The following is a 25593-nucleotide window of genomic DNA, read 5'->3' on the forward strand; positions in this document are numbered from 1 at the left end:
AGCTAATAATTCTACCTTCAGTTCTACTCATTAGAATGTTGCTACTTGACAATAGCGCATAGTAAAGCTGAGATGGGATTTATAGAACAAGCCAGAAACTCCTCATAGAGATATACTATTTAGGACTGTTTCCCATATTTGAAGATTTAAAAGTTCAGATTTCCAAGTTCCACCTCAGATCAACAAAATCACTCCCAAGGGAAGGGCCTGGAAATACATAATTAAGCTTCCCAGGCTTCTTTCAAGGCAAATTTGGGACTTTCATTATGGAGTACTTCACCCCATATCTCATTAGAAAACTTTGTTCTGAATGGGTATTTTAAACATGCCAACGGAAACGGCATAAGGTGTGGCCTGGAATCTCTAACAACGGACTGGCAACAAAGAACATGGCAGGTTATTTGGGGGCTGGAGTAAAGAAGACAAGGAGGTCAACAGTACCATTCAACCTACAAGGTGGAAATTGGGAACCAATTTCTTACTGCTGTCCCTGAAAGCAATGCATCCAAACCTCCCCCTTCATTTGTGTACTAGATCCAAGAATCTGGGGAAGGAGAAGATAATGACATTAATACCATCCTCAGCAGAGAAACGTCCAAAGCTCATGAGGGAAGGGGCGCTGCTTCCTCCAGTACCCCTAACCCTATACCATTCCTCAGTTACACTGAAGGTAAGGTTTCCGGGCCTCCCTAATGGACTGGCCAGATAGAGATGGTTGTGAAGTAGGTACAGTGTTGCTGTTACTTGCATTGGTTTTCCTCTCTTTGGAAGAACTTTTGTTTTGGACTCAATAGCATTGCAAACCCAGTCAGTATCATCCAAAAGTCAAACCAGCATTTCCTCAGCATTGCCTTTTACTTTTTTTGGCAGAGGATGGGGCAGGGGGAACAGTCCCAGGGAGTCTCCAGAGTGTATGAGACTGGTAGTGCAAGGATGGGATGAGATGGCCAGGTAGATGAGGTGGAAGGCCCCCGAGATTCTTTTTTCTTTTGGTTTCTATATGCTAATGAAAACGATATGACTTATGCATAATTGTCTCACACATGGTATTCAATAAACGTCAGTTGCCTTTTCTAGCGGGATTCTCCACAGGCTATACCTAGGTACCATCATCGTTCTTTCAGGGAATGAAGCTTATCTGGAACACTAGGGAACAAAAACTGCAGTACAGTTTGGGTAATGCAGATGGCTAGCTGGTTTGGGGCAGGGCGTCATTGTGTCCCCATCCTCCCCACTCTGCTCTGCCAGGGTGGGGCCAAGACTAGAGTTTCCCAAGAGGCTTCCCTGAGGCCTAGTCAACTTATCCTAGAAGATTCAATGTGGAGGGCTATGGGCTGCAACTCTCTAGTGCACAGTCCTCTCTTTTTGGCGATGATAATCTGAGGAAAAGAAGAAAGGAAAGGAAGGAACGAGTAGGTTATTTATAGGCCTGAGCTCCCAAGTCCCCTTCCCCAACTTGTGGGGCCTTTAGTAATCAGTATTTGAAGAGTTCCTACCCAGGGCCCTGCCAGTTAAGTAAAAAAGAGAGTGGCACTTACTGTAAGGAAAGAAGCGGACACGCATGCTGATTTCACGGGCTGTCTTCAGGATCTCAACAGCCTGGAAGGAACACAGCAGCTTGTACAAATGAAGAGATATGACCCAGGACAGTATCATAACAGGAGAAAGTTGGCCACTCCAACCTTCTGGGTCACTAATAGCTGCTTCTTCCTAGTATACTTCATCAGCAGAGATTCCTTCCTTTTTTAAAAGTTTATTTATTTTAAGAGAGAGAAAGCGTGAGTAGGAGATGGGTAGAAAGAGAGAGAGAGAGAGAGAGAGAGAGAGAAAAGAATCCCAAGCAGGATCCACACTGTCCGCACAGAACCCAACACAGGGCTCAAACTCACAAACCGCAATATCATGACCCATGCCGAAGTCGGATGCTTAACCGACTGAGCCACCCAGGCACCCCAGCAGAGCTTCCTTCTGATCAAGTTACAGATCAGTCTAATCCTGTCCAACCTTCCTACCGGGGATGGCTTCTTGCCTCACCACAGCACAAATGCTGTGCTCACCTTGCTGTGCTCAATATCTTGGAAATCCACATCATTCACAGCTAGGACTTGGTCCCCTTCCTGAAGTCCTGCTCGATGTGCATCAGAGTCAGGAATTACCTGTTTGTTGGTAAGGAGAGAATATGTAAGATTGAGGTGACATCATTTCAAAGGCTGTAATTAAAATTAAGTGCTCTTCAAATGTAAGGTGCTATTGTTTTTGTGTGTGTGACAGTGTAGGGAAACAGGGTTTGCTGGGTGAGAAGTTTTAAATGGGAAAGGGTGTCCCCATTATGCACCTTCTGTAAGTCTACTGAATCATCCTTCTCCCAGGCTTTAGGACATCAGGATTCTGCATTCTGATAACTTTAACAAAGGGAAGTAGCAATATGGTCGCTTACCAGGCACACATACCTTGGAGATAAAGATGCCTAGCTGGGAGGCCTTTCCTCCTCGGATATTAAATCCCAACTGTAAGGGCACAAAAAGGGGAGGTGACTCAATATAGACCACAAACACAAAAACATCTAATAGCGTAACTATACATGATAGCTTGGCTTACGTGTTCCTTCCTCAGAGAGAAGTCGAAGTTGTGGAAGTGGTATCTCAGATTTTCTGCCCATTAGAAAGTTTCCTTACCTCCCTACCAGATTTACCATCCATCTCCTCAACCACTGTCAACTTCTGGGCCTGGTACAGACAGAGCTAGCCTGGAATAAGACTCAACTGTTCCATAAGCTCACCTGAGCTCCAGGGGGCTTCTTCAGTGTGACGATTCGGGGAAGAAACTGGGTCAACTCATTGTTGTAGTCTGGGTGGTATACCCTCTGCAAGACATAGCAACCACAGAAATCTTACTACCAGCCTTAGATTTTACACTCACCTTCATCTTGAATATAAATGTATCACCCTGAAGTCAGGAAAAGGTGTGGTCATGGACTCAGTTTTAAGTAAAACAGATAACACTGTCTAAATGGGTAGATGGATAGCACGGGGAAATGTCAACAGCCCAGTAGCTCCCCATCTCTTTACCTTGACAAGATAGAAACTAAGGCTCTGAATTTCCAGAATTCTCTGGTGTGAATGAACTGTGACAGGACAATAACATAAGAAGTCCCCAATGGACCCAGTTGCTCAGAATCCAACTTCTGGGTCCCCTGGCTACAACAAAGGCTAGAATTCACTCTCCACTGAGCTTTTTTCTAACCCCAGCATCCTACCTTTCATATATCATCTCATGCCCAAAGGGATAAACCCCCTACTCAAGCATTCCCACCTCATGAGGAGGAATCCATGCCGGGGGATTCTCATAAGCAGGCAGGAAAACCACCGGGTAGTCATCATAAGGAATCCGGCTGTCCATCTCCAGCAAAGCCCTGAATGGAAGGAAGGGTGACTCAAAGCTGATAAAAACGGTTCAAAAAGCAGGGGCACTTGGGTGTCTCAGTCAATTAAGCTTCCCACTTTGGCTCAGATCACGACCTCATGGTTTGAGTTCGAGCCCCGCATTGGGCTCTGTGCTGACAGCTCAGAGCCTGGAGCCTGCTTCGGATTCTGTGTCTTCCTCTCTGTCTCTGCTCCTCCCCCGCTTGTGCTCTCTCTCGTTCTCAGAAACGAATAAACATTAAAAAAAAAAAAAGCTTCAAAAAGCAGACCAGCAAGCTCCAGAAAACAACCCCAATCCGTCCCAAGGCTGTTGGTCTATGAACTCAGCCCACTTCTAGGTGATAAAGATTGAGAGAGAGAAGGAAGAAAAAAGATGGAAGAAAACTTTTAACTTTGCTTAAGATCTGGATGCCAAGCAACTGGTTAGGTAATCCATAGAGATGATCTCCTTTCTCACAACAATACTGCAAATAAATGTTACCATCTTCATTCTAGAGAACAGGAAATCGGGAGCATCTAAAAAGATCTGTCTATTCTCGGAGTCCAAGGGAGGGCTGACTCCAACTGTCCACAGGGGCTCGGGGCAGGGCACCGCCCCCACATTCCCTACATGTGATCAGTAATGGTGGGGGTCCCCAGATCGAGCCTTCCTTCACCACCAGCCACCTTCCAGGTCCCCGCCCCGCATCCTGCCTGAGTCTCACGCACACGACGCGCAAATGCCGTACCACTTCACCCACCCGCAGGCCTCCAGAACTTCAGCCTCCGCTCGCCGCCAATTCACTCTGGAAGCCGGAAGCGGATGCTCAGATGGGTCGGAAAGGGCGGGATCAGGGTGCGGCGCGCAGGCCCGCCCCTTCCCAACGCGTCTTTCTGCGCGCGCCGACGTGTGCGCTGTGCCCGCAAGCTGTCTGTGCTTCGATTGGCTGGCGTCTCAGGGACCGATTTGAAACTTGGCGGTTAAAGCTCCGGCTGAGATAGGGCGGCGGGAGATCGGGGAAGGGACGTTTAGTTTGGTGAGTGAAGGGGGCACACCTTAGCTCAGGATCTGCCTTTCCTGGTACCGTGGGGCTTTGGTTCTTTGTCGTCATCTCCGCCGGGGGCTTTCCTTTTCATTTCAGACTCCACTTCGCTCTCTTCAGAGTGTCGGGCTGACGGGCTGCCCTGTCTGAGGGACAGTGACTTTCCTGAGGCAGCAATCCCCCCTGGGATGGGGAGGCTGCCGCCGCTTCTGCTGAGTTCCGTAACCAATCCATCCCACCCTCCGAGGAGGACTGGAACTCCCACCCCTCCTGACCTACCAAAATTCATCAGCAAGTGTCTTCTTTTCTCCCCTCAGAGACGGTGCTGCGGTAGGATCATGAAGGAAGAGGTGAAGGGAATTCCAGTAAGAGTGGCATTGCGATGTCGCCCTCTGGTCCCCAAAGAGATTAGTGAGGGCTGCCAGATGTGCCTTTCCTTCGTACCCGGGGAGCCACAGGTGCGTAGGCGAGTCCTGGGCTGGCCTCTGAACAGCTGGGGCCAAATGGCAGTGAGGGGCGTGGTCTTGCCTTTCATTTTTTTTTTTTTTACTCCTTGTTCTTTGCCTTCTCTAGGTGGTGGTTGGTACTGACAAATCCTTTACCTACGATTTTGTGTTTGACCCCTCTACTGAACAGGAAGAAGTCTTCAATACAGCAGTAGCACCACTCATAAAAGGCGTATTTAAAGGTGAGGCTATGTAATTCTTCTACTCCTCGAGCTTGTATTGTGTCAGGCACTGTGCCTCGGTGCTGCAAATGTAGGAACAAATGAAACATGAGCCCTGCCTTCAAAAGCCCACAGCCTAGGAACTAACCCAGTGTCATTTGTGAAAGTCTGTATGCTTGAAAGTAGTTTGATACTGTATTTGTTGTAGGTGGTTCTGCTCATCTTTGCCTTGTATATACATTTTTTGTTTGTTTGTCCTGGAACTCCATTAGATTCTAAGTTCTTTTATGGGTGCTGAAGATGATCGGTATGCCAACCTACTTAAGGCCCAGGTACTGCAAAGCCTGTTGAGGGATTCAGAGAAAGATCGTATAGCTTCCAGGCCCTGGAGGAGTTCAAAGTCCAGGAGTAGGAGTGGAAGTGGATGACAACATACATAATTTTAAATACATAAAAAATTTTAACCTTTTTGCACTTACCTTTAAGAAAAGACACTTTATTTTATTTTAATATTTATTTACATTTGAATTTTGAGAGAGCACAAGTCGGGGAGGGGCAGAGAGAGACACACACACACAGAATCCAAAGCAGGCTCCAGGCTCTGAGCTGTCAGCACAGAGCCTGATGTGGGGCTTGAACTCACCAACTGTGAGATCATGACCTGAGTGGAAGCCGGACGCTTAACTGAGTGAGCCACCCAGGCACTCCTAAGAAAAGACATTTTAAAAGTTAAAAATGCACGATAGACTCAATCCTGCTATAGAAGTAGCACTGTGTTCAAAGTGGTATGATAACCTAAAGGATGGCACTAATATTGCCGGGGGATTAGGGGTGAATTTCACAACACAGGGAATCTTTGAGATAGGTCTTGAATGATGAGTAGAATCCTTAGGTGAAGAAGGATATTTTCTAAAGCCCCCAAATACTCTGACCAGTTAATAATCTTTATTAAAGAAGCTAAGGCTTTAGTGTTGTTGAAGACCATAGCAGGGTTCTAAAGAAGGGAGCAATGTCTGAGAGGTGTCTAATTATTGTTATTCTTTTTTTAATGTTTATTTTTGAGAGAGAGAGAGAGAGAGAGAGTGAGTAGGGGAGAGGCAGAGAGAGAGAGGGATGGAGGATCCGAAGTGGGCTCTGTGCTGACAGCAGCAATCCCATTATGGGGCTCAAACTCAAGAACGGTGAGATCATGACCTGAGCCAAAAGGACACTCAACCGGCCGAGCCACCCAGGCACCCCTAATTATTGTTATTTTAGTACAGAGGTTATTCAGGATTCAAAGCAGAGAGCTACATAGAAGTAGAAGCATGGCACACCGGTCCCTTAAAGATGAAAGGCATGTTTGTACATCACCTAGTCTTACTTTGTATCCAAAGAAAAATACTTTCCAGCAATATCTCTAAGTGAACTTACACCATCTATTTAAAATTCTTTTAAATAGGGATAGGGAACTCACTAACTTGCAATAGGGGGTCCTATTGGTTGGATTTTGGACAACTCTAATTGGGTTAGATTATATTGAGATGAAATTTGCTTCCTTATAATTTCCAGTGATGTTAGTTCATCCCTCTAGGTAAATAGAAGCCTTCTTACAGGCAACAGCTATTCACGTGTTTTTTTTTCCCCGCTTTTTTATTTTTATTTATTTTTTTTTTAAAGGTTGGTACTTTTATTTTTTTTTTATTTTATTTTATTTATTTATTTATTTAAATTTTTTTTTCAACGTTTTTTATTTATTTTTGGGACAGAGAGAGACAGAGCATGAACGGGGGAGGGGCAGAGAGAGAGGGAGACACAGAATTGGAAACAGGCTCCAGGCTCTGAGCCATCAGCCCAGAGCCCGACGCGGGGCTCGAACTCACGGACCGCAAGATCGTGACCTGGCTGAAGTCGGACGCTTAACCGACTGCGCCACCCAGGCGCCCCTCCCCGCTTTTTTAAATGATGTTATGGCTCAGGACACATTGAACACTATTTTACATTTTTTCAATATTAAATCAGGGGCACCTGAGTGGCTTAGTTGGCTAAGCATTGGACTTTTGATTTCAGCTCAGGTCATGACCTTGTGGCTTATGAGTTCAAGACCTGAGTTGGGCTCTGCACTGTCAGTGCAGAGCCTGCTTGGGATTCTCTGTCTCCCTCCCTCTCTGCCCCTCCCCTGTACGCTCTCTCTCTCTCTCTCTCTCTCTCTGTCTCTCTGTCTCTCTCAAAATAAATTAATAAACTTAAAAATTTTTTTTAAATATTAAAGCAATAATCTCAAACTTATAGAAATGTTGCAAAAACAGCATAAAGAACTTTTTTTCCTCTATCATTTGAGATGAATTGTTGACCTGATGCACCCTGAATGTGTATGTATATTGACTATAATCAAGGGCTTCCTCCTACATAACTACAATATAAAGATCAAAATCATGAAATAAGCATTGCTGTATTACTACCATCTAGCCCTCAGACTTCTTTCAAGTTTCACCGATTGTCCCAATAATGTCCTCTAGAGTAAAAGGATCTCATTTAAAAGCACTTATTGTATATAGTTGTACTGCCTCCGTATAGTCTGTTTCATTTTAAAGTTTTTCCAGTCTTTTTTGAAGATCACAAGCCAGTAATTTTGTAAACTGTTTATCAGTTTTGGTGTGTCTGATGTTATGATTAGATTCAGGTTGCATATCTTCAGTAGGAATATCACAGAAGTGGTGCTGTATTCTTTCCTTTGAATCTTATCAAGCAGCACATGATGACTTATTTCGCTACTGCTGATGTTCATTTTGATCATTTGATTACAGTGTTGTCTGCGAGGCTTCTCCACTATAAAGTTAAACTTTTTCCTATTTACACATTTGGAAGACAATTATATGATTCTATCTAAGTCTTCTAATTAACCATCCCTCCTTTCCTTTAGTTATTCCAGAAACAATATGGTTCCCAGGCCCTTCATCATCTGGTCATCTTCCTCAGAATGTACCTTCACGGTTTAGTAAGAGCCCTATAGTTCTACTTTTATCTTAACTTGGGAAACTATAAGAATCAAATTATAGTCTTTAGAGGCAATATAAAGTAGGTAGCGATTCTAATATGTATATATTTGATTAACATTGCTCTCAGTTGCAAAGGCAAAGCCAATATTTTTTCACTCAGCTCAGTGACATCCTCTCCTACTCTGAATTCCCAATACCAGAGAGCCCTGAATATTTTGGAAAAAGTACTGAAACTTGGTTTCCCCAGTTACTACTATATACACATATCTGTGGTATTGTAGATGATTATGGAATGTTATGTTTTTGCCCTGTAGTTGTGCCAGTTGACACTAGCTATTTATTACAGTGGAAATCTTGATTTAACATCTTATGATCTTTCAGAATATCAAGGTCTTCATTTAGACATACAAGTTCTTTTAAAAAGAAAAAAAAAGGCCAAGAACATATATCACATTAAATCATACTTAAATGATGACATGTCTATAAGAAGCCTGATAATATGGTCCAGATGGACTGAGAGTTTAAATAGGGAGTGGATGCTTTCATTGGTTATAAAAAATCTACTTTGTTGCCTTTTCAGATGAAGACTGGTAAAAAAAAACATATATGTTGGAATTCCTTCTATTTATGCAACTTCTAAGACTTTCATTTAATTCCCATAATTTAGAATTGCTAGAAGTAGAATTATAAAGCTCTGAATGGCTTTTTGACAGTGACTGGGCCACCTTTATTACCTCATTCATATCTTTAAATGTTTTACTTCTTTGGGGTACTTGGGTGGGTCAGTCGGTTAAGCGTCCAACTTCGGTTCAGGTCATGATCTCATGGTTCATCAGTTCAAGCCCCACATCAGGCTCTGTGCTGACAGCTAAGAGCCTGGAGCCTGCTTCAGATTCTGTCCCCCTCTTTCTCTGCCCCTCCCCTGCTCGCTTGCTCTCACTCTCTCTCTCAAAAATAACATTTAAATAACTAACTAAATAAATGTTTTACTTCCTAGCTTTTAAGGGCCACAAAGAGGGGCACATATTCTGGAGTTGGTATTTTTTTTCTTTGCTTATTTGGACTAATGCAAAATCATGGCACCCATCTAAGTTTTCTGTATGTCTGCTAGTCCTAAGAGACCCTTGTCTTAAGAGAGCAGTCTCAATTTTGTTGCAAATAATTGCTGAAAGAAGTTGAGTATATTGATTGGTTGAAAATATTTAAACACCACTATGTATGTGACTTCTGTTTTGCCAGGATACAATGCAACCGTCCTGGCCTATGGGCAAACTGGCTCTGGAAAAACCTATTCAATGGGAGGTGCATACACTGCAGAGCAAGAGAATGAACCAACAGTTGGGGTTATTCCTAGGGTAATACAATTGCTCTTCAAAGAAATTGGTAAAAAGAGTGACATCGAATTTACTCTGAAAGTATCATACTTGGAGGTAAATGATTTATCTTTAATTATACAGAATTCAAATGTAACTTGGGTGGAAAAAATAAATCCAAATCATGTTCTTCCCGGCATGACTCAAATTAGTAAATTGCATTTTTAGTAAATTACATTTTAATAAATTGATAGAGAAAATTTACTGGCTCAGTTGGATCTGGCTCCCACCCAGTTCTTTTCTTGTCAGAAGAGTCTGTTTAATCTGATTGTTAGAGGAGTTGGCATTGCCGTATAAAAAGATAATAGGAATTCTTTAATTCCAATTTGGCTTCCACTGCTGATTCCCTGTAGAGTATGCAGAAGAATATCCGATTTCCCTTTATTATTTTGAAGCCTAAGTGATAATGCTTCTAGTTTCAGGAAGAATGTTATAAAAAGTGGGTGAAGTATTGAGCTGTGTGTGTGAGAATAGAATGTGTTTATTCAACAGATAGTTATTAAATACCTACTGCGTTACAGGACCTGTTCTAGCTACTTAGGATATATCAATGTACAAAACATTAAAATCCCTACCCTTGTGGGGTTTTCATTCTAGTGAATATCACTATACAAGTAGATGGGCCAGTTATATCTAACCTATGACATCAAACCTATGTTTAAGAAATTTGTGGCTTCTGGGAAACTAGTTGGTTAGTTCCTTAGTAGTGATATCTTTAATAAGCAATAATTAAACTTACATAATTTAAGCATGCAATTATATATTGTATGTGAATACTTCACCCTGGAGTTGAATCTTAATATGTATAGGAGGTGTGGAGTTGGAAGATGGGGAGTTAAACATCATTAAGATTAGCCTTCTTGGATATCTTGATTAACCCAGTTGTGGTCAAGGTAATCAAATGTAAAAATTACTTAAGAACTTCGTATGTTAAATAGTAGCAACGGCCATAATAGCAAACAAATATGGTGCTTATATCCGCTAAACACTGTTCTAAGTTCTTAGAGTTCTGGTTGTTGAAATATTGGTTGCCACTTCTCCTGTTTGCTTTTCATTTCCCCCCTCCAATAAGGACCCTTTACTTACATTTTAACAATCAGGAAGGTGATACTGTCATGCCACCATCAAAGAACTGGATTTGGGCACCCATGTAACTTTTCATTGTGTCCAGTATTCCCAAGAAAGTGTCTTAACAGCAGTCTCAATTTTGTTACAACTAATATGTGAATTCATTCTTGTAAGTATCAAATGGTTACATGTAGAATTAAAGTCCTTTTCTTTATTATAAGAATAAAATGTTGTAAAATATTTTTAATACAGGAAGTCGCAAAGAATTTTAAAAGTCACCCAAGATTACCACTATTAACATCTTGTGTTTGCCACTTTATTTTTAACAATACCAGATTTACAACGAAGAAATCTTGGATCTTCTATGCCCGTCTCGTGAGAAAGCCTCTCAAATAAATATACGGGAAGATCCTAAGGAAGGCATAAAGGTGTGTTTGTCTCTCATTTAATGTTACTGAAAAATGTTGGCCACCACTAACATTTACATCTCTTTTATTTGCCACTGTGGTTTTAAATGACTACTGACATCTCAGTCTTTCGGGTTTTGTGTGATCTTAATTCCCTTTGTTAATCTAGAATTCCTAAATGGGAGCTCTTGTGGGGAAGGAAGTTTTATCATCTTCCTGTTACCTATTTCTCATTTTTATTTAAATTCTTTAATATATTGTGCAGTACTGGTTTCAGGAATAGAATTTTGTGATTCATCATTTACATATAACACCCAGTGCCCTCCTTAATACCTGTCACTCATTTAGCCCAATCCCCCCATCCCACTCCCCTAATAAAATAAGATAAAAACAGGGAGGGAGGCAAACCATAAGATACTCTTATTTTTTTTTTTTTTCATAAGATACTCTTAAATACAGAGAACAAACTGAGGGTTATCTTCCTGTTACCTCTTGAAGGAATGTTAATATCAGTCAATTAAATATTTATTATTTACAGAGTTCTAAGACCAGGCTATTTATTTAGTACAGTAACCACTAGCCACAAATGGCTATTTAAACTTAAATGGGGCGCCTGGGTGGCGCAGTCGGTTAAGCGTCCGACTTCAGCCAGGTCACGATCTCGCGGTCTGTGAGTTCGAGCCCCGCGTCGGGCTCTGGGCTGATGGCTCAGAGCCTGGAGCCTGCTTCCGATTCTGTGTCTCCCTCTCTCTCTGCCCCTCCCCCGTTCATGCTCTGTCTCTCTCTGTCCCAAAAATAAATAAACGTTGAAAAAAAAAAATTTAAACTTAAATGAACTAAAATATAATGAAATTTAAAATTGAGTCCCTTCATCACACCAGCCACATATCAAGTGCCCACTAGCTATATGTGGCTGGTGGCTACTGTAGGACAGCACAGATATAGAACATAACCATGGTCACAGAAAATTTGTTGGGACAGCACTGTAACAGACATTGTGCTAGGCATTAAAATCCATAAGTACCAAAGGAAGAAGAGATCACTTACATGAGAGGCTTCTGTCATATGGTTTAGTTGTGGGATGAGGAGCTGAACAGAAAATTCAAGGCAAGGTTGGGAGTTTAGTATGCGGGAGTGGACCAAATCCAGAAGCTAGAATCAAAAACATGCACAGCTTGGATCTAGCTCCAGCTTGAGTATTCAGGGGTGGAGAATCCAAGGCTGGAAGTAGATGAGTCTATATAACTTAGGAAAAATTAGTAAAATAGTATCTTACCCATCTCCTTTTCCTTCCTCTCTTCCCTGCATGGAAAGTTGAAGGTTTAGGATACAGGTACATGAGGAGCAGCTGTGCTTATGATTTTTTTTCTTCTGGTCATTAGCCAGGTATTAAAGCAAGGCTTGAAAGGTCAGACTTATTTGAAAGCCTGAAAAATTTGGAATATAGGGAGACAATTTGGATAGTGGGGATACAAAACCTGGGCAAAATGTGTGCTATTGCCAGAAAGAATATTGGTACTGAGCCAGGTTTTGGCCCATTTCCAAGATCTTTTATATGCATGCCAAGGCAGGAATTAAATCCCAAGCATTATTTGAGGTAAAATTCTCAGTACAAAGAAGTGTGAGTTATCTGACTTAAATTAGAGTGGGTAAGAACAAGTTTGTAAACACTCTTCAAATGGGATGGATGGAATATAAGTAGAGAAAAGAAATAAGGGTATTCTTGTAGCAAGGAGTAGCTTAAGCAGGAAAACAGGAAATATACTCTTGGGGATAATAAGACTACACCGGTCTGTCTGGATTAGAGAATTTGAGTTGAGAATTAATAGATGTGTTAGGACCAGATTATGAAGCCAGGCTAAAGCTTCATGTGTTCCATCCCTGTGAACAGTTTATAAATGAGATTGCTATGGCCACTTTTACCAAGATTTTGTCTTATGTGTGTATCTCTCCAGCTATGTTAGCTCCTGAAGTTTAAGAGTGTCTTAAAAATCTCCTTGGGAGCACCTGGGTGGCTCGGTAGGGCAGCAGACTCTTGATTTCGGCTCAGGTCATGATCTTGTGGTTTGCTGTCAGTGCGGAGCCTGCTTGGGATTCTCTCTCTCCCTCTCTCTCTGCCCCTATACCACTCATGTATGCGCATGTGCTCTCTCTTTCTCCCTCTCTCTCAAAATAAATACATACACTTCAAAGAAAAATCTCCTTGGATCCTCATTATTTAGCGCAGAACTTAGTAATTTGGTGACATTTTAGGAAGCAGGATTTTAGGGAGACTGAACAGAAGTAGACTGAAAAGGAGACAGACTAGGAAGACAGATGAGGAAGGCCAGTTGGAGAAACTTTGCCTTATTCTTCACGCATGAAGTAAGATTCGCCTGGACTAGGCAAGTAGATGTGGAAAGGAAAAGGAAGTGATGGATGCAAAAGAAAAATGACTAGGAGCTGGTGATAGATGAGACAGGGAGAAATGGGAGGCAAAGAATTGAAGGTGAATCTGAGGTTTTGAGAACAGAGATACTGATAGAAGTGGAGAAGTAGTGGAGAGAATCAGTGTTGGTGGAAGGAAGATGAGTTTGGTTTATAATTCACTGTTTTCAAAGTGTAAGAGGCAGGCAATTTGAAATGAAATACTAGAAATTAGGACCATAGATGTAGATTTGGGAGCCATGGAGTAATAAAATAATAGCATATTTGGGCTAGAAGGGACATTATAATCATCTAGGGCGATCTTCAGAGACTCCAAGAGATTTTAACTTGTACAAATTCTCTTGGGTGGATATGTACCAAGCCTAGGACTCTGTTTTCCTGCTATTTCCCCTAGTGAAAATGAAGTATAAAACAGGTCAGAGGTATACGAAGGATCATAGGGTCACATGGAGAAAGTAGTAAAGAGAAATACCATAACTATTTGTGTTGCCATTTTTGGGGCCAAAGCTTACCTTCACTTGGGGGTTCTCCAGAAGGCACCTATTCATTGCTTTATCCTAAAATCTAGAGATCTCTTCTAGCTCCAGTATTGTCTGGTACCCTTGTTTTGGAAGTCCCTAGGGGAGATTAGAGACCTTGGTTTGCAGTGATCACAGAGTTGCTAGTCAAACAGTCCTCATTACCACAACTGTTCTATTTATTGAGGTTCTATTGGAACATGAAAGCATTATTTTTTTAAACTACCAATCCCTATATCTCTGATGAAGTATTTAAAGTAGAATCTAAAATAAGTAAATAAAGTTGAATCTTAAGGAAATTTTTTTCTTTCTCTGAATTAGATTGTGGGACTCACCGAGAAGACTGTTTTAGTTGCTCTGGATACCGTTTCCTGTTTGGAACAGGGTAACAACTGTAGGACTGTGGCCTCCACAGCTATGAACTCCCAGTCATCCCGATCTCATGCCATCTTTACAATCTCCATCGAACAAAGAAAGAAAAGCGACAAGTAAGTTACAGCTACAGCTTCAAGAGTCAACATTTTTAACTTAGTTCAACTGAAGTTGAGTATTAAGTTGCTTCTTTGGCTGATTGACAATTCCTCGAAGATCAGTACTCTGAGTACTGGTAACCAGTGGAGCCATTTGGGCTGACTTGGAAGAACATGAGAGCCAGCAGGTCAGCTTTGACACTCAGCTGCCTTCAAGCTCACGTACTGTTCTCACTGGTGTCTTCTTGTCATCACAGGAATAGCAGTTTTCGCTCCAAATTGCATCTTGTAGACCTTGCCGGATCAGAAAGACAGAAGAAAACCAAGGCTGAAGGGGACCGTCTAAAAGAGGGTGAGAGAAATTAAGGCCACAGTTGTAGATGAAAATTTGCAGTACTCTTACTGTGTTGTTGCTGCCTTGACTGAAGTATTTCAGGTCATATTCTAAAGGTAGCTGCAATTCAAGTTTGAGGCTGATTTCAGAAATAGTGAAACATTGTTTCTTTCCCTTACACTCATTTTCTAATGTAGGGATGAGATTTGGATCTGGCCCTGGGTTTGATTTCATCTGATCCAGGCAAGTTTTAGTTTTTGTTCTGTTTTACCCCCCAGCTACTTATGATTAAAATCAGTAGCCTGATTCTGTCATCTGAAGCATTCACTGTCCTTCTCAGACACTGTCACTTATAAACCTCACCAGCATGGTTTCCAGATGTTCATTTAAGTTGTTGGATATACACAATGAAGCTCCTAAGGCTGAAAGAACCCCGTGGTGTATGCTATTAGACACATTTGTCTAGCATGATAGTGGCCTGGTAATCTGCATGCTTTGGGAATGATCTTTCAAATGATTATTCTAGGTAACAAAAATTAATCTAGTTAACAAAAATTAACAACCAGCTCCTATTTCTCAATGTTGTACCTAAGGATCTCATAAAAGATTTTGCCAAATGCCTTGCCACAGTTCAGGTATACTATGTCTGCCATATTTCTCATAGCTACCAGTTCAGTAACAGTACAAAAAAGAAATAGGGGTGCCCGGATGGCTCAGTCAGTTGAGCATCTGACTCTTGGTTTTGGCTCAGGTCATGATCTCAGGGTTGTGATATTGAGCCCTGTGTTGGACTCTACACTTAACTTGGGATTCTCTCTCTTTTCCTCTGTCCCTCTCCCCGCACTCACACATGCTCTCTAAAAAATTTTCAAAAAAAAAAAAGAAATAAGGATTAGCCTAAATTGACTTTGTGAATTCAAGCTGGCTTCTAGTGTTTATTCTTCCATTCCTAGGTTCTTGCAAGCCATCCCTGTAATATTCTGTCCCATAATAATCTAGAAGACTTACATCAAACTTCCTGGTCTATAATTTATAGAATTAACTTATACCTCTTTTTTTTTTTTTTGAAAATTGAAATTGCATCTGTCCAGTCTTCTGGAATGTCTTTCTCTGTGCTTCCTCAAAGATCATTGACATAGCTTCAGCATTCTTATTTGAAATTACTCTCGGGGCGCCTGGGTGGCGCAGTCGGTTAAGCGTCCGACTTCAGCCAGGTCACGATCTCGCGGTCCGTGAGTTCGAGCCCCGCATCGGGCTCTGGGCTGATGGCTCAGAGCCTGGAGCCTGCTTCCGATTCTGTGTCTCCCTCTCTCTCTGCCCCTCCCCCGTTCATGCTCTGTCTCTCTCTGTCCCAAAAATAAATAAACGTTGAAATTACTCTCATTTTTCTTGGTAATAATTCCTCTGGCCCAAGATATTTGAACTCCTGTTAAAGTAGTTTAGTTCTCACTTACTACCCCTTTACTCATATTGGGCTTCAGTTCCCTCTGGGGAACTGAGAATGCAGAAGCAAAAATAGTAATTGAGGAATTTTACCTCTGTCATACATCATTATTATACTGCTGGCACAGGGCAGAGACCTATTTCTTCCTCACTCAGCTTTTTGTTCTGAATGTATTTGAAAGTGCCCTTTTTGTTCTGTGTTTGCACTGTGAGATTTAGCCTTCTTAATACTATTTTTAAAGGTTCTTCTGCCTGTCTTTTTTTAGGTTTACAGTTCTGAGTTTTTTTAACAGCTTTATTGAGATCTAATTCACATACCATAAAAATCACTCATGTAAACTGTACATTTCGGTGGATTTTAGTATATTCACAGAGTTGTGCAACCATCACCACAATCTAATTTTAGAACATTATTATCAACCTCAAAAAGAGACTCCATACCAATTAGCAGTCACTCCCCATTCCCACCCCCTTCTCTAGCCCTAGGCAACCATAACCTGTATTTCGTATAAATATAGTCATAGAATATGTGGTCTTTTGGGAGTGGCTTGCTTCACTTAACATAAGATTTTTAAGGATCATCCATACTTCATTCACTTTGATTGCAGAATCATATTCTGGTGTATGGATATACAACATTTTGTTTGTATCAGTTGCATCCAATTTGGCTATTTTGAATATTGCTCTCTGAGCATCTGTGTATAAGTTTTTGTGTAGACAAATGGGTTTTTTTGTTTTGTTTTTGTTTTTGTTTTTTAAAATTTTTTAGAGAGTGAGAGAGCACGAGTGGGGGAGAGCGGGAGAGGGGGAGAGAAAGGGAGAATCCCAAGCAGGTTCCATGCCAGCATGGAGCCCAACATGGGACTTGATCCCATGACCCTGGGATCATGACCCAAGCCAAAATCAAGAGTCAGACATCCAACTGACCAAACTACCCAGGCGCCCCAGTGTAGACAAATGTTTTAATTTCTGTTTAGGTATATACCAAAGTGTGTAACAGCTGGGTTGTATGGTAACTTTTTAAATTTATTTTTTTAATTAAAATGTAATTAATATACCATAAAATTCACCCCTTTAAACTGTACAATTCAGTAATTTTTATATATTCACAAAGTTGTGTAACCATCACCACAGTAAGTTTTAGAACATTTTCATCACCCCAAAAAGAAAACCCACACGCATTAGCAGTCATTTCCTATTTTTTCCCAACCTCCCCCCACTCCCACCCTGCCTGTCTATGATTAATCTTCTTTCTGTCTCTATAGATTTGCCTATTCAGGACATTTCATACACATATGATCATACAATATATGGTCTTTGTGACTGGCTTCTTTCACTTAACAATGTTTTCAAGGCTCATCCATGTTGTGTAACATGTATCACTACTTCATTGCTTTTTATTGCCGAACAATATTCTATTACATGAGTATATTAATACTATTATTAATTATTAATACATATTCATATATATATATTTATCCACTGATGGACATTTGGGTTGTTTCCACTTTTGTTTTTTATGAATAATGCTGCGATGAGCATTGATGTACAAGTTCTCAAGTGGGTGTATGTTTTCATTTCTCTTGGGTCTATACCTAATAAGAGTGGAATTGCTGGATCATATGATAACTCTGTGTTTAACTTTTTGAAGAACTGCCAGACTGGTTTTCACAGGAACTATACCACTTTAACTTTCTTAGGATTGTTATTTTTAGAAATCTAATTCTAGTTCTAAAAATAGGATTCTAATTCTTTCATATTCTTACTTTTATTATTTTTTTGTTTTTTATTTTATTTATACTTCTCCCCCCATTCTTTTTAATTTTTTATTTTTGAGAGAGAGAGGATGCAAGTGATCAAGGAACAGAGAGGGAGAGAGACAGAATCCCAGGAGGGGAAGAGAGAGGGAGAGAGAGAGAAGCGGGGCTCACCAGACATGGGGCTCAAGCTCACCAACTGTGAGATCATGACCTCAGCTGAAGTTGGATGCTTAAACGCCTAAGCCATACAGGAGCCCCTATTATTTCTTTAATTGTAGCCATCCTAGTGCGTGTGAAGTGATAACTCATTGTGGTTTTGGTTTGCATTTCCTCAATGGCTAATGGTGTTGAGCATTGTTTCGTGTGCTTATCAGCAATTTATATATCTTTTTAGAACAATGTTCTTTCAGATTCTTAGCCCATTTTTTAATTGGGTTATTTATCTCTTTATGGTTGAGTTATGTGTGTTCTTTATACTAAGGCCTTATCAGTTTATGAATGCTCTGGATACTAACCCCTTATCAGATACATGCTTTGCAAATGTTTTCTCCCATTCTCTGGGTTATGTTTTCACTTACTGATGGTATCCTTTGAAGCACACAATTTAAAAAAACTTGATGACATCCATTCATCTACTTTTTCTCTTGTTGTGTGTTTGGTGTCATATCTTTAAAAAAATGCCTAATCCAAGGTCACAAAGATTTATGCTTGTTTTCTTCTAGGAGTTTTATGGTTTTAGATGCTGTATTTGTCTTTGATCCATTTTGAGTTAATTTTTGTATATGGTGTGAAGTGGCAGTCCAAACTTCAGTCTTTTTGCATGTAGATATTCAATTATCCCTGCATCATTTGTTGAAAAGACTATTATTTCCCATGGAACTGTCTTGGCATCATTGTCAAGAACAACTGGCATCTCAATTCTATTCCATTGATCTGTATGTCTATCCTTATGCCAGTACTATACTATCTTGATTACTGTAACTTTGTAGTAAGTTTTGAAATCAGGAAGTGTGAGTGCTTCAACTTTGTTCTTTTTCAAGATTGTTTTGGCTATTCTGGGTCCCTTGCATTTCCATATGAATGTTAGGATCAGCTTGTCATTTTCTGAAAAGAAGGCAGCTGGGATTTTCATAGGGATTGTGTTGAATCTGTAGATCAATTTAGGAAGTATTGCCATCTTAATATTAAGTCTTTCAATTCACAAACCTCAAATGGCTTTCCATTCATTTAGATCTTCTTAAATATCCTTCAATACTTTTTTTAACTTTCAGAGTATACGTTTTACACTTGTTAAACTTATTCCTAAATATTTTGTTCTTTTCAATGCTGTTGTAAATGGAATTTCATTTTCAAATTGTTTATTGAGCTTTGTATAGTGATCTTGTATCTGCAACCTTGCTGAATTTGTTAGTTCTAATAGGTTTTTAATGGATTCTTTAGGATTTCTATATACAAGTTCATGTCATCTGTGAACAGAGATAATTTTACTTCTTCCTTGCTGGTCTGGATGCCTTTATTTCCTTTTCTTGCCTCATTGTCCTGGCTAGAACCTCTAGGACAATGTTGGATAGAAGTGGTGAGAATGGATATTGTTGTCTTGTTCCTGATTTTAGGGGAAAAGCACTCAGTCTTTTACTACTAAGTATGACGTTAGCTGTGGGTTTTTCTTTTCTCTTTATAATTTTTTTAATGTTTATTTATTTTTGAGAGAGAGAGCGAGCACATGCGCGAGCAGGGGAGAGGCAGAGAGAGAGAGGGAGACACAGAATCGGAAACAGGCTCCATGCTCTGAGCTGTCAGCACAGAGCCTGGAGTAGGGCTTGAACCCATGAGCCACAAGATCATAACCTGAGCTGAAGTCGGATGCTTAACTGACTGAGCCACCCAGGCACCCCAGCTGTGGGTTTTTCATAGATGCCCCTACCTGGATGAGGAATTTCTGTCTATATCTAGTTTGTTGAGTGTTTTTATCATGAGTTTGTCAAATGATTTTTCATCATCTATTGGCATGATCATATTATTTTGTTCATTATTCTGTTGATATGGTTTATTGCATTAAATGATTTTTGGATGTTAAACCAATCTTGTTTTCCTAGAATAAACCTAACTTGTTGCTTTAGTATATTTAGTGACTTTCTTGGACTAATTCTGTAATTCACAGTAGTATACAGTCACAGAAAGTTAGTGGTTAGTCAATGATTGGTCTCAGATTTCCTTAAATGCCTTGAACTAGAACTTTTCCAGCATTTGCCTAGGGCTCTGTATTAGGTGTTGGGGCTTGTCCCTAACACTCAGACTTGTTACAACTCTATCTTAGTCACTTCTTGAACTGGGCCTCAAAGTCAGCCAGGGGTACAAGATAAGGGCTTTTTAGGTATTTCCTGCCATTTTTAGGTCTTTCCTGAGCATGCACATAGCTTTCTAGATCTCCAGAAATATATCCTAGCTTTTTAAAGCACCCTGTGGACACTTCATTCCCCAGATCTTCCTTTTAAGTTTTCAAGCAGGCTCTTATTTAAAACTGTGGCTATTAAGTTTGGTGTGTATTGTCACCAGATATTTTTCTGTACATAAGTGTGCATATACATGTAGTAATATATTTGTTATATGCCTTTACAGGTTTTAGTATTGCTAAGTTAATTTTGTTTGAATTACACAAGTAATGTATGGATAAATTCCTAGTATAAAAACACAAGCAACGCAGATGAAGAGAAAAGCCCCCCTTGATCTACCTCCCAATCCTAATCTAGGAATAACCACTTTCACCTGCCTGGTTTTTTAATTGGTGTTGTTTCCCTGTTGTTTTTAAAGACAAATGCTATCATACTGCATATATTATTTTTCAGCTTCCTTTTGTCTCTTAAGATATCTTTGAAATCTCTTTGTATCACTATATAAATCTGCCTCATTTTTAGAACTGCTATATAGAATTCTACAGTGTTCAAAGTCTACCATGTTTATTTAACTATTCCTGTTTTGAATGACATTTAGGTTGTCCAGTTTCTAGCTATCGACTGATACTCAGTCGATAGCAATGTATATGATATATACTTGAGAGTATTCTCTAGATTATATACTGGGAAGAGGAATTGCTAGGGTGAAGGACATACACATTTGAGATTTTCAATACTGCTAAATATTGTTCTCCAAAATATCTGTCCCAGTATACATGCTATCTATACTATATGAGAATGTTTCCCTGTACTGCTGACAGTATTCATATCATTGATCTTTTTATTTTTGTCCATCTTGAACATTGCATGTTATTTTTAAAAATTTGTATTTCCCCCAATGACTTGTGAAATTGAACATTTTTTTCATGTTATTGGCCATTTCTCTTTCCATTTCTGTGAATTGCCTGTTCATACCCTTTGATTACTTTTCTTCTTTCAGGTTATATTTCTCTTGTTGACTTTAGAAGTTGTTTATATATTCCAGATATTAATGACTTGTTGCATATATATTACATATATTTTTCTCGGTCTCATTTTTTAACTTTGTAATCTTTTCATTCATGTTTTCCCAATTTTGTTTTCCTAATTTTTTCTTCAGGTAAAATTTATATACAATAAAATGCACATATTTTAAATGTTCAGTTTGTTGAGTTTTGATAGTTGTGTATGCACTTGTGTAACTATCATTCCCTTGTACCCTTTCCCAGTCAACCCACCCTACCCATTTTCCACCTTAAGCAACCACTTTCTTTCTGACTTCTGTCACCATAGATTAATTTTACATGTTCTTAGACTTCATATTAATGGAATCATATCATTTTTATTTGCCTGGCTGCTTTTATTTACCATAATGTGGTTAGTTGTGGGTTTTTTTGGAGATTCGTCCATGTTCTTGCTTTGATTAATGATGTGTTCCTCTGTGTTGCTGAGTAGTATTCCATTATATAATTATACCACTATTTGTCTTTCCATTCTCCTTTAGATGGAAATTTGGGTCATTCCCAGTTGTTAGCTATTATGAATAAGGCTGCCTTGAGCATTCATGTGCAGGTCTTTTTGTTAATATATGTTTTCATTTCTCTTGGGTAAATACCTAGGAGTGGAAGAGGTAGATGTATGCTTAACGGTATAAGAAAATGCCTAATGGTTCTCTAACATAGTTTGTACCATTTCTAACAGTTTGTATCATTTCAGCAACGTATGAGAGTTCCAGTTCATCACAGTCTTAGAAACATTAGCGTGAGTGTCAACTGGCATCTCATCATGGTTCTAATTTGCATTTCAAAGATGACAATTTTGAGCCTCTTTTCATGTACTTACTGTCTATTTATGTATCTTATCTTTTGAAGTGTCCTTCAAGTCTTTTACCCATTTTAACAAATTGAGTTATTCATCGTTTTATTGATGATTTGTGAGAGTTCTTTATATATTTTGGATTCAAATGTCAGATAGTGTATGTTACAAATATTCTTTTATAATCTGTGGCTTGTCTGTCTTTTTAATGATATCTTTGAGCAGAAATTTTAATTTTTGTGAAGTGCGGTTTCTCATTTCTTTTCATTAATGCTTAGAAAAGCTCTAAAAGCTTTTAGCACAAAAGCTTGTGTCCTGTCCATGAAATCTTTGCCTGCCCAGAGTCATGAAGATAATCTCCCATGTTTTCTACTTGAAGCTTTATAGTTTTAACTTTTACATTAGTTTTGTAATCTATCTTTAATTAGTTTTTGGTTATAAAGTGAGATCAACCAACCAGGTTGATCATTCCCCTGACCCCACATGGATATCTGATTGTTCTAGCATCATTTATTAAAAAGAAGTCCCTTTACCCACTGATTTGACTTGGTATCTTGATATGTTGGGTTGAAAATATGTGTGTAGGTGTATTTCTGGACTCCATTCTGCCCTATTAGTATATCTGTTTATTCTTAAGCCCTTTAATAGATATAGTTTATAGTGTATTTTAATCTCTGGGAGGGCAAGTTTCTCCTTACTGTTCTTTTTTCAGAACCAGTTTGATTATTTTCTCTTCCAGATGAGTTTTAGAATCAGGCTGCCAAGTTCTATGAAAAATTCACAAATTTCATAAATTCTGAATTCAATTTATAGATTAACTTGAGGAGAATTGTGCCTACTCCTCCAGCAGCATGATCTCTGCATTTTTATTCAAGTCTTCTTTTATGTCTTTCAGTGAGCTTTTATAGTTTTCTTAATATAATTCTTACACCACCTACCTTGGTAGACATATTCTGGAGTATTATAGTTTGTGTTGCTATTTTGAATATCCCTTCTTCTATTTTATTTTTTAATCCTGTCTAGGAAAAGTATTAATTTTCAAATTTTGATTCTGTTTCTTACGACATTGCTGAATTGCTTTCTTAGTTTCTCATTATTTGGCAGTTGCGTTTCTTGGGTTCCTGGGTAGGTATTCATATTATTTTCAAGTAGACACTTTGGCCTCTTCCTAACGTACTTTATTTCTTATTTCAGTACAAAATTGAATAGTACTAGTGATCGTAGCCATTCTAATTTTTTTATTTTTTTTACTCTAGCTGGGATATTGCCAGTGTTTCACCTTTAATTATCAGTACAGCTCTGGCAGCTATCCTTTGTCAAGTTAAGGAAGTGACTTTTCGTTCCTAGTTTGCTAAGAATTACATATTTTTAAAATAAGAAATGAGTATTGAGTTTATCATTGGGAATTAATGATCGTGTAGTTTTTCTTCTTTTAACCTATTGTTAGAATGAATTGTAAAAATAACTTTTCTATCAGTGAATCGTCCCCATTTGAACATGATAAGTTATTCTTCCTGTACATTGCTGGGTTTCATGTACTAATTTTCAATTTAGGGCATTTACATATATGTTCCTATGAGAGAGTAGCCTGTAACTTTTTTTTATATGTGTGCTCCTTTTGTTCAGTTTTGGTTTGAAGGTTTTGCCAACTGTATAAAATTAGTTGGGAAACTTTTGATTTTTTTTCTGTGGTCTGGTACAGTTTAAATAACATGGGAATTATCTTTGAAGTTTTCTTGAATAATTAGATTTTCTCTATCTGGAGCCAATGTTGATAATTTATATTTTCTTAGAAAACTATTCACTTCGTCTAGATTGTCAAATTTATTGGCATAATTTTGCATATGGATTTACTTTATAGTTTTAATCTCTATATCTGTAATTATGTCTCTCCTTTTAGTTCATTTGTTTATGTATTTTCTCTTTTTTTCTATCACATTTGACAAATTTGTTAATTAACTGTCCTTTTTTCTGTTTTTTTTTTTTTTTGCTCTCTATTAATGACTTCTTCTTCAGTTGTTTTATTTTGTTTGTTATATTTTTTGTATTGCTTCCTGAGTTGAAAGCTTAGTTCTTTTTTTTCTTTTTTTTTTTTAAGCTTTTAGAGAAGTCAGCATGGTATAATGAATACCCCATGTACCTGTCCTACAGTTCCAACAATGGCTAATTTATGACCAGTCTTGTTTCACCTGTATCCTGACTACTTTCTCCCACTGATATTATTTTGAAGCAAATCCCAGATATATTTTTTTATTAATTTCAGTTTGTATCTGAAAAAATCAGAACTTTTAAGAATATAATCACCTAAAAATTAATAATAATTCCTTAATATCATTAAATATCTTGTCAGTGTTCAAATTTCCAATAGTCTCATTAATTCTGTTTATTTGGGGCCACCTGGGTGGCTCAGTTGGTTAAGCATCCAACTCTGGCTCAGGTCGTGATCTCACAGTTCGTGGGTTCAAGCCCTGCGTGGGGCTCTGTGCAGACATGCTCAATGTCTGGAGCCTGCTTCCGATTCTATGTCTTCCTCTCTCTCTGCCCTCCCCTGCTCGCGCTCTGTCTCTGTCTCTCTCGAAAATAAAATAAAACATTAAAAAAAATTCTGTTTATTTGGATCAAGATCTAAGCAAAGTCCACACATTGATCTTACTTGATAGGTTTTTTTAAGTCTCTTTTAATCTGTGAGTATCGCCTCCATCTCTCCTTACCCCTCAATTTCCTGGAATATTTATTGAAGAAATCGGGTTGTCTTACAGAATTTCTCATAGTCTGAATTCTGCTGATTGCATCCCATGTAGTTTTAATATGTTTCTCTTTCCTTTATATTTCCTACGAATTGGTAGCTAGATCTAGAGCCTAAGTGACATTCAGGATAGATTTTTTTCTTTTTTTCCTTTTATGTATACCATTTGATTATCTCTCTTTTGGTAGCATAGTTCACTTGTTTTCAATTGTTCTCCAAAAAGATACATTTAAAACTATACATTTTCCTCTAAGTACCACTTGGATATGGTCTTATAATTTTGAGAAATAGTCCTCTATTAATTTCTAAGTTAGATGACCATACTGCCTTTTTCATTTTTCCTTTAACCTAAGAATTATGTAGAAGGTGTTTCTATGTACCCTATTATTGCTTATTTCTGATACATTGCATTATGACCAATAAATGTGTATGACTTCTGGTTTTTGAAATTTGGCCTGATTCTTGTTTGGTCTTTCTTGATATTCCATGTGTATTTGAAAAAAGTGTGTTTTCTGTTGGGTATGTAGTTCTATATGTGCCTATTAGATAAACTCTCTAATTATATTATTCAGATCCTTCATGTTCTTTCTTGTTATTTGCTTAATAAGTTATTTTGTCACAATATGACCAAGGATTTGTCAGTTTCTCTTTGTATTTCTTTATACATTAGATATATGTATATATATGCATTTTATGCATTATATATATGTA

The 25593-nt window shown here is 38.8% G+C and overlaps 2 protein-coding genes across 2 annotated transcripts in view; one reads left to right on the plus strand and one right to left on the minus strand.

The window, feature by feature from the left end:
• Window positions 1-836: 836 nt before the first annotated feature.
• Window positions 837-4801, minus strand: PDZD11 (PDZ domain containing 11). The gene is made up of 8 exons (XM_030305356.1): window positions 4724-4801; window positions 4458-4590; window positions 3313-3412; window positions 2780-2863; window positions 2451-2507; window positions 2058-2156; window positions 1539-1599; window positions 837-1379 (listed from the first exon to the last, which is right to left on the minus strand). Exons 2-8 carry the CDS (start codon window positions 4511-4513, stop codon window positions 1345-1347), a joined length of 492 nt encoding a protein of 163 aa, XP_030161216.1. The 5' UTR covers window positions 4514-4590; window positions 4724-4801; the 3' UTR covers window positions 837-1344.
• KIF4A (kinesin family member 4A) overlaps window positions 4321-25593 on the plus strand; it is a 132243-nt gene continuing 110970 nt past the window's right edge. Inside the window, exons 1-7 of the mRNA XM_030305353.2 lie at window positions 4321-4438; window positions 4762-4902; window positions 5018-5132; window positions 9329-9519; window positions 10866-10958; window positions 14204-14370; window positions 14610-14704. Coding sequence (XP_030161213.1) covers window positions 4783-4902; window positions 5018-5132; window positions 9329-9519; window positions 10866-10958; window positions 14204-14370; window positions 14610-14704 — 781 coding nt within the window. The 5' untranslated portion in view covers window positions 4321-4438; window positions 4762-4782. The remainder of the gene's footprint in view (window positions 4439-4761; window positions 4903-5017; window positions 5133-9328; window positions 9520-10865; window positions 10959-14203; window positions 14371-14609; window positions 14705-25593) is intronic.

The sequence above is a fragment of the Lynx canadensis genome, chromosome X, assembly GCF_007474595.2.
Source record: "Lynx canadensis isolate LIC74 chromosome X, mLynCan4.pri.v2, whole genome shotgun sequence".
Classification (NCBI taxonomy): domain Eukaryota; kingdom Metazoa; phylum Chordata; class Mammalia; order Carnivora; family Felidae; genus Lynx; species Lynx canadensis.

Coding starts and splice junctions, on each gene's coding strand:
- PDZD11 (XM_030305356.1), bottom strand. CDS start 4,513: ATGACGACAAAGAACCAAAGCCCCACGGTACCAGGAAAGGCAGATCCT. Junction 2,508..2,779: donor AGAAGCCCCCTGGAGCTCAG/GTGAGCTTATGG, acceptor GTGCCCTTACAG/TTGGGATTTAATATCCGAGG. Junction 2,157..2,450: donor TAGGCATCTTTATCTCCAAG/GTATGTGTGCCT, acceptor ACCAACAAACAG/GTAATTCCTGACTCTGATGC.